We start from the raw sequence: 8,604 nt of genomic DNA, 5'->3' as shown, positions 1-8,604 counted from the left end.
TTATGATAAGTGCAATACACCAGACATGGAAAAACAAATACTGTATTTGATACAGGATACCTTAAATGGGCAAATTCATAGACAGGAAGTAGATCAGATGTGGAAAGAGGAATGGGGAGTTATTGCCTAATAGTTACAGAGTTTCTGTTTGGAGTCATGAAAAAATTCTGAAAATAGAGGTCATGGTTGTGCAATATGATGAATGTAATTAATTCCATTGAACTGTACACTTAAAAAATGGTCGAGGGGCACCTGGGTGGCCCCGTGCATTGAGCAGCTGACTCGATTTCAGCTCAGGTCATGATCCCAGGGTCATGGGATTGAGCCCCGGGTTGGGCTCCATGATGAGCATGAAGCCTCCTTGGGATTCTCTTTCTCTCTCCTTCTGCCCCTCTGCCCCACTCGTGCTCTCACTTTCTCTAAAATAAAAAAAAATTAATGGTTTAAATGGTGAATTTTATGTTATATATATTTTGCTACAATTGAAATATACCAAAAAAAAAAAAAAAGAAAAGATTTTAAAAAGGAAGGAATCCTGGGTCTTTCAGACCTTAACTTATTTGCATTTCCCCCACAGAGAAGAAAAGCACTATAGTTTCTCCATGGCCGGCACCTGACTCTGGGCTCTATTTTCTTCCAGGGTATTTTCCCATTCCTATTATATCTGCCACACCTGGTTCTGTGATTCCCTGGAATGAATCTGTGAAGATCCTGTGTTGGGGGACTCCTGAGTCTTACTTGTACCAACTGGAAATCCTGAGAAACTCCACATTTGAGGTGGTAGAGAAGAAATTGGGATTTCAGGAGAAGGCTGAATTCATCATTAGCCACATGAATACCAACACTGCAGGCCGTTATCAGTGCCAATATAGGAAAGAGTACAAATTATCAGAGCACAGCAAAACCCTGGAGCTGGTGGTGACAGGTGAGGACACATCCAGCGTCTCCAGCCCTTGGGTGTTGTTTCTTTCTTATTCTTTCAAAGGCTTTACTTTTAGAACAGTTTGGGTTTACAGAAAAGTTGAGAAGATAAGACAAAGGCATTTCCATAGACCTGTCACCCACTCTCCCCTGCTGTTAACATCTTCCATTAGTACGGACTTTTCTTCCTATTAACGAACCACTATGGATAACTTAGCATGCACTGAAGTCCTCAGTTTATTTAGATTTCCTTAGCTTTTATCCAGAGTCCTTCATCTGTCCCAGGATCCTATCCCACGCTGCATAGAGTTATCATGTCTGCTTAGGTTCCCCTTGGATGTGGAAGTTTTAAGGAGTGCCGGTCAGGTATTTTGTAGAATGTCCCAATATTGGAAGTTGTCTGGAAGTTGCTGGGGTCATTGGATCACTGTGAGGGAGACCACAGAAGCACAGTGACATTTTCACCACATCACACTGAGGGTACATACCATGCAAATGAATATGGCTGTTGATGCTGAGATTGAGCACCTGGCTGAGGTGGCATAGGCAGGTTTCTCTCCCAACCCTTTCCATATGGAAGGAAATCACTATATGCAGCCTGTACCTGAGGCAGGTGAGATAGTTATGCTCCCTATGCTCCCTGCATGAACCCAGCCCTTGGTTTTAAGCCCTCTCTCTCTTCAAGGTGGCTTGACCCTGTGCTTCTAGAAGCATCTTTTTTCTAGAAGAGTCCACCCTGAATTTCTACCTGCTGACATTCTTTTTACATAATGTCGACTCTCTCTGTCCCTGACATAGCTCCTCAAACTCTTTGGATACTATCCGCCCTTTTCCTTAACATGTGGCTTGTGATATTGTGATTTATAGTAAGAACTATATATATGGTCTTCATTCCTGTTCCTGGCACAGAGCTCCTAAATCCCTTGGAATTTCCTGAGTTAGATGAATGACAAAGATGTTTTGCTATTCCTAACAACCCCCTTTTGACCACTCCTGAGGTTATGTCAAAGAGATAACTTTTGGACTACCTCCAAGGAGAGGAGAGGAGCTGGAGATTGAATCAATCACCAATGGCCAAAGGTTCAATCAATCATGCCTATGTAATGAAGCCTCCATAAGAACCCAAAAGGAGAGAATCCAGGTTGGTAAGCACAAGGAGGTACTGGTAGAGCAGGGCACAAGGATATGGCACCTGGGCCTTATTTATCTCTACCATTTGGCTGTCCCTGATTTCATCCTTTAGAATAAACCAGTGATCTAGTGGGTAAACTGATTTCCTGAGTCCTATAAGCCATTCTAGCAAATTAAGCGAACCCAAGGAAGGAGTTCTGGGAACTTCTGATTTATAGCCATTCCGTCAGAAGCACAGGTGACAGCAAGGGCTTGTGATTGGCATCTGAAGTGGGGGTGGTCTCATAGGACTGAGCTCCTAACCTATGGGATCTGACGTTATCTCCAGGGAGATAATGTCAGAATTAAGTTGAATTATGGGATGCCCAGCGGGTGTCTCAGAATTTCTTGGTGGTGTGGGGGAAAGCCCCACAGGTTGTAATTGGGAACAGAATCATGTGGGTCTTGTGGCTTTAGAAACAAGATCTCTATCTCTTGAAAATGGTATCTCACCCAAGTCTCACAGGCTGCTTGTTTGCTCAGCCCCGTCTGCAATAATTTGGGACAGAGTATATGTCCTGGGGTAGGAAAATGGGAAGTTCCCAGCTCCCATTCCTTTGAATCAAGGAATATCAGCACCTTGCCTTCCCTTAGGATGGACCCAGCATGAGTGTTGAGGATAAAGGGAAAAGGATGAAAAATCTTGCTAATAGCTCACTCTCTTTTCTTTAAGGCTTGTACGACAAACCCTCCCTCTCAGCAGTGCAGGGCATGGTGGTGATGCTGGGAGAGAATATTTCCCTGCAGTGCAGCTCAACAGACATCCCATTTGATAGATTTTCACTGACCAAAGAAGGAGGAGCCACCCTGTCACAGCACCAAAGTGGGGTACACCAAGGCAACTTTATTCTAGGCCCTGTGAACCACAACTTCTCAGGGAACTACAGGTGCTATGGTTGGTACAGTGGCAGCCCTTATGTGTGGTCAGCCCCCAGTGATGCCCTGGGGCTTGTGGTCACAGGTAGGTGCACCCCAGTCCAGCCCTGAATCCTCCTCTTGGAGCCTTGGCATTAGGCAGGAATATGGAAGGTACACTGAGAAAAAACAGTGGGGTAGTAGAGGACCATTAAGCAGAGGACTGTGAAGACAAAAAAAGACTTTCATCCACACCCCATTCAACATTCACATCCTCTCCGAGAGTTCTGTAGACAGTGCCCTTTAAAAACGTGGTCTGGGGGCACTTGGGTGGCTCAGTCATTTGAGCGTCTGACTTCGGCTCAGGTCATGATCTCACAGTTCATGAGTTTGAGCTCCGAGTCTGGCTCTGTGCTGACATCTCAGAGCCTGGAGCCTGCTAAGGATTCTGTGTCTCCCTCTCTCTCTTTCTGCCCCTCTCCCGCTCATGCCCTCTCTCTCTCTGTCTCTCTCTCAAAAATAAATAAACATTAAAGAACAATTAAAAAAAAAAAAAACATGTGGTCTGTTGAGAATGGAGAGTCCAACGTTTAGAATCATGTTAAGGGGTGTGGTTGAGACATAGATCCCAGACACCACCTTAGACTGACCCACTTCTCTTTTTTCATATGCTTAGCTGCATCTGGGAACCCTTAAACTGACCTTCAGTAATAGACTCCACTCTGAGTGATTGGCTAGAAACTCTAGCATAAGCCCAATTATTATACTGTTTGCATCACTCAGCTCAGCGAGAGAAGACAAGTTCGAGCAAAAGAAAGTAACTGCGGACTGCTGAGTGGGGCGACCACATTCATCTTCTGTGGCCACTTTGTCCGATCACTCCACAAGCTGAGCAGATACAGTAGTCATGGCTCTGTAAGATCATACAGGCTAGAGTGCTCTTTTCATTTAACAGTGCATGGATAGTTGGGCATCGATGGAGGAGGAGTGAATCTATTTGTCTTTTTCTTTAGAGTAGTCACCTTGTCTTGTTTCAAAAATCATCTGTCCCAGTGTCGGGATGATACTATCTTGTATTATCTTCTAATCTGAAAATCCAAATCCGTTTGAAATTAATTTCTGTATGTATTAATGTCTACTTATTTTTGAGAGAGGGAGAGCACGAGAGGGGGAGGGTCAGAGAGAGAAGGGGACAGAGGATTTGAAGCAGACCCTGCTCTGACAGCGGGGCTTGACCTCACGAACCATGAAATCATGACCTGAGCTAAAGTCGGACTTAACCGACTGAGCCACCCAGGTGCCCCTAATTCCTGTATTTTAACCAGAGAGAGTTACTACAATTTATGAGCATTGTAATCTCACAGTACTTTATTAATTCCTGGCACATAGGCCTATGAAGCCCATATAACAAATGAAGAAAATTTTTTTTAAAGTTTCAGAGAACAGCAATGTCTAGTGAACAGTCACACAAGAGTGGAGATAAATTTTACCAAAGATTATCTGAAGACTTTCTCCTAGCTACTTCCCAGATACCAACCATACCATATCCTTTGTCACGCATGGAAGAGGAACACAAATTGTTATGTGGGGTGAGGAAAGTGTAGAGAAAATGTACTATTCTGAATACATGAATTTGTTGCAAGGCTGTGGGTTTTTTAATTTAATTTATTTATTTAAATTCAAGGTAGTTAACATACATTGTAGTCTTGGCTTCAGGAGTAGAACTCAATGATTCATCACTTACATATGATACCCAATACTCATCCCAACAAGCATTCTCCTTAATGTCTATCACCCATTTGGCTCACCACCCCACCCCACAACCTCCTCTCCAGCAACACTCAGGTTGTTCTCTGTATCTAAGAGTCTCTTATAGTTTGCCTCCTCTCTGTTTTTATCTTATTTTTCCTTTCCTTCCTATATGTTCATCTTTTGTGTTTCTTAAATTCCATATATGAATGAAATCATACGATATTTGTCTTTCTCTGATGGACTCATTTAGCTTAGCATAATACACTTTGGTTGGATCTATGTTGTTGCAAATGGCAAGATTTCATTCTTTTTTATCACTGAGTAATACTCTATTGTATATGTATACCACATCTTTGTATCCATTCACCAGTCAATGGGCATTTGGGCTCTTTCCATACTTTGGCTATTATTGATTGTGCTTCTATAAACATTGGGGTGCATGTAGGGGATATAGCTCAGGAGCAGAACATTTGACTGCAAGGCTTTGACTAGACTTTGAGGGAAATTACTACATGAAGAGGGATTCAAGAGCCAACACAACATCCCCATAATCACCTCCTTTCCTGTTCACAAGATGCCCCTTGGATCCAGGCTCACAGACTAAGTATGGCACTCGTGAATGCATGAGCTTATTGAGGGTGGGGGTTTAGTGGAAGCACAAACAGGGAAATGAGCTCCTTTTCAGGGCTCTGTGTTGGGATGAAATGGAACATGACCAATGATTGCTCATCTCCTTTGAATTATGTCCACAGATATAATGAACCAAGATTACACAATGGAGAATTTGATCCGAATGGGCGTGGCAGGACTGGTCCTTGTGGCTCTCTTGGCCATAGTCATTGGAAATTGGCACAGCCATAAGGTTCCAAACAAGGAAGACTGGCCAGATTTTCCTGAACTGAGCCGGAGTAAACACAAATGTCAGACTGGACCTTTGGACAAAGCCTTAAGAGACACCAGGTAGCCACCTGTCACTGAAAGAGAAATGAGTCAGCACTTGTGGAGCCCTGGGAGAACATAAGGGAGAAAGAGGCACTGACAATTTTAGATCCATTTTCAAACCAATCCAATCGTATTTTCTTATATGTATCTAATACAGTTGTACACCACTTTTCTAGATTTGGTGATAAAATCCTCGGTACAGTCTTGTCTGTGATAAAAATTATTCAAAGTATTCCTAGTTCTCAATCCTGACTTTTTTTCCAGCCTCTACAGAAGGTCTGGCTCAAGACTTTAATCTGTCTTGAATTTATCAGCCAAACCAGGTACCCTTACATCCTCCTAGGTAAGACTTTAACATTCAGAATGCTATTAATTATTAATACCACCAATTAATTATTAATACTGTCCATTCAACATACCATGTTTCCCATGACATGAGTGCTTCTAGTTTTCCCTACGATGACATTTGTGTATTAACACATGCTTTCCCTGTTGTTAAAAAGACTTTCCTGTTCTTATGAAACTAACATTTCAAGATGTCTCATGCCTCCAATGCAAAGTTGATAGACTTGTGAAAACAGCCCCAACAAGCATCTCCTCTGGGTTATCTCAGTCCTTTGAGCTGCTTAGTCTATCAAATCATCTCTTTGTAGTATCTATCGTGAGGTATGCAAAACATAAAATACTGGAAATATTTATTGAGATTATGAACAAATAAGTTGATGAAGAACATGTTAGATATTGGGCTAGATAAAACCATGAGGAAGTGCCACAGTTTCAGAGGAAGGCTAATCAGAGACTTTACATCAGAGCCAAGATTTGGACCTGAGAGATGCAATGAGATTTGATTCCACAGAGAGATAGGATCAACCTCACACACTTGGTTGTGTCCACACCAGGGCCTTGCGTGGAAAAGCATACTGTAAACCTGGGAATAAAAAGACCCTCCCCTCCTAGAAAAAGACTACGTTGTCTGGTAGCCATGATGACAAAAAGCCGCCGGAACCAGTTTTTCACTCATCAGCAATGACCACTCCCCTCAATGAAAAACGCCCTGGTGATTCAACCAATCAGCTCCTTGCTTCTAAATGTCAGCCAATCAGAAACGGATTTACTTCAGTAACTGCACCTGTGAGTGACAGCCAACCCTTCAGAAGGGAAACAAAAATAATATAAAAACAGGGAGGGGGACAAAACATAAGAGACTCTTAAATACAGAGTACAAAGAGTTACTGGAGGGATTGTGGGAGCAGGGATGGGCTAAATAAGTAAGGGGCATTAGAGAATCTACTCCTGAAATCATTGTTTCACTACATGCTAACTAATTTGGATGTAAATTTTAAAAAATAAAAAAATAAAATAAAGTCCCCCTTCAATAAACATTTTTTACAGATGATGCCAATCCACAAGAGGCCCTGAGAATCCATATTTCCCAAAAACCCTGTAGGCTCTGCTCAGAGACTCAGAGGCATCATGTCTAGCCAGCATAACTCCCTTAACAGAGTAAAAATAAATTCTGCTTTGCCTTTTTTATTCCAGGCACTGAATGGTGAGTGCATTTGCCTTTGATAGTTCATATATTGGGCTGATTTAGGTTAAATGGAAGGCGTGGCTTGGGGAAAAGAGTATGAGGACTTATATTCCATGACCTTCACCTCTATGTTGGGCTTTATGTTAGTCATTTCATTCACAAAAGCTTACTACAGCCCTGTGAATTTTATTTTAATCAATCCATGTGTCACATGAACAAACAGAGGCTTAGAGATGATATGATTTGAAGGGCGCCTGGCCGGCTCAGCAGTGGAGTGTGCAACACTTGATCTCAGGGTTGTGAGTTTGAGCCCCATATTGGGTGTAGAGATTACTTAAAAATGAAACGTACTGCACACTACTGAACTGTATACTTAGACTTGGTGAAGATGGTGAATTTCATGTTATGTATTTTTTTTGCTACAATAAAAAAGTAGTTAAAATGGTAAAATTTGGTTATGTATATTTTACCACAATTTGCAAAAAGTTGACCCATAAATAACCAGCAATAGAATATTGCAAACTTCGTGAAGAAACAAAGAACCCTCAACATATAAAGGGAGAACTAGCACGCCAAAACACTTGAGATATAGAACTGTCATTATGCATGTGTAAATTATTAAAATAGTAAGTAGAGAGGAAACCCATCAGGAAACTGAGGCTAGACCCATTCTCTAAAGTCCAGATCCCACCCCAACTAGGGCCATGCCATGGAGATGTTAGCCTGATCCTCTCTGGTGCCAGCAGGTTGACTTCAATCCCAGGGAGTTCCCGCCAACTTTGAAAATAATTTCAAAGGAACATGTTCTCAGGCAACCAGCCTCTTGAAGAGAATCTAGAAATCTCTGAAGCAAGGGGTAGCAGAACTTTCACAATTCCAAGAGAACTACTTCTCTACCCCTGGTCACTTTGTCCCCAAAGGATGACCACCTCTTTCCTGACGCAGGGACCCATTCATCAGGAGCCTTACCTTCATGCTATGGATGGACTTTGGGCTGATGATGATGAGCAAATTAAGATGTATCGTGGAAGAGAGGTGAGACAAGATGCCCTCTTGGCCTAGAGACATCTTTGTCATCTACAGATGAGCCTGCCTCATTGTCTCCTGTGGGCTAGCAACCACTGCCCTCCCTCTCCCATGCTTGGGTATCTAAACGTTTCCACAAGCCAAGAGTGACTTACGAACAAAAAACCCATAGCACATAGCCAGGTTTCTCACATGCACAGGCTGTGTCCTCTCTCTAGAAATGTGGTCAATGTAGACATTCCGGTAGGTGGCCCTTGGTCCCGACCACTGCTTCTTCTGTGCTCATTCTTCCTGTAAGTCTATCGAGGCTAAGTTCCCTAAATGATGCGACACAGGAAGTCAGCTGGAAGAAGCCCCCACCTGTGTCCTTGGCGAATCCTCTATGGGAAGACAAGACAGTGGCAATC

The 8,604-nt window shown here is 42.7% G+C and overlaps 1 protein-coding gene across 4 annotated transcripts; it reads left to right on the top strand.

Annotated features, from left to right (window-relative positions):
- Window positions 1–707: 707 nt before the first annotated feature.
- FCAR (Fc alpha receptor) lies at window positions 708–6,814 on the top strand. 4 transcript variants are annotated; one of them, XM_040465205.1, is made up of 5 exons: window positions 827–925; window positions 1,831–2,062; window positions 2,765–3,052; window positions 5,451–5,658; window positions 6,540–6,814. In XM_040465205.1, the coding sequence occupies exons 3-5, from the start codon at window positions 2,803–2,805 to the stop codon at window positions 6,595–6,597; spliced, it is 516 nt and encodes a 171-aa protein (XP_040321139.1). In that variant the 5' UTR covers window positions 827–925; window positions 1,831–2,062; window positions 2,765–2,802; the 3' UTR covers window positions 6,598–6,814. The 4 variants fall into 4 exon arrangements, with proteins under 4 accessions (XP_040321137.1, XP_040321139.1, XP_040321140.1 ...); XM_040465206.1 differs by having other exon boundaries at window positions 853–925; window positions 1,920–2,062; XM_040465204.1 differs by lacking the exon at window positions 827–925 and having other exon boundaries at window positions 936–2,062.
- The last annotated feature ends 1,790 nt before the right edge of the window (window positions 6,815–8,604 follow it).

Source organism: Herpailurus yagouaroundi, unplaced genomic scaffold, assembly GCF_014898765.1.
Source record: "Herpailurus yagouaroundi ecotype Mexico unplaced genomic scaffold, PumYag 557, whole genome shotgun sequence".
NCBI lineage: Eukaryota > Metazoa > Chordata > Mammalia > Carnivora > Felidae > Herpailurus > Herpailurus yagouaroundi.
Note: the sequence above shows the minus strand (reverse complement) of the source record. Positions and strands in the feature narration are given on the sequence as shown.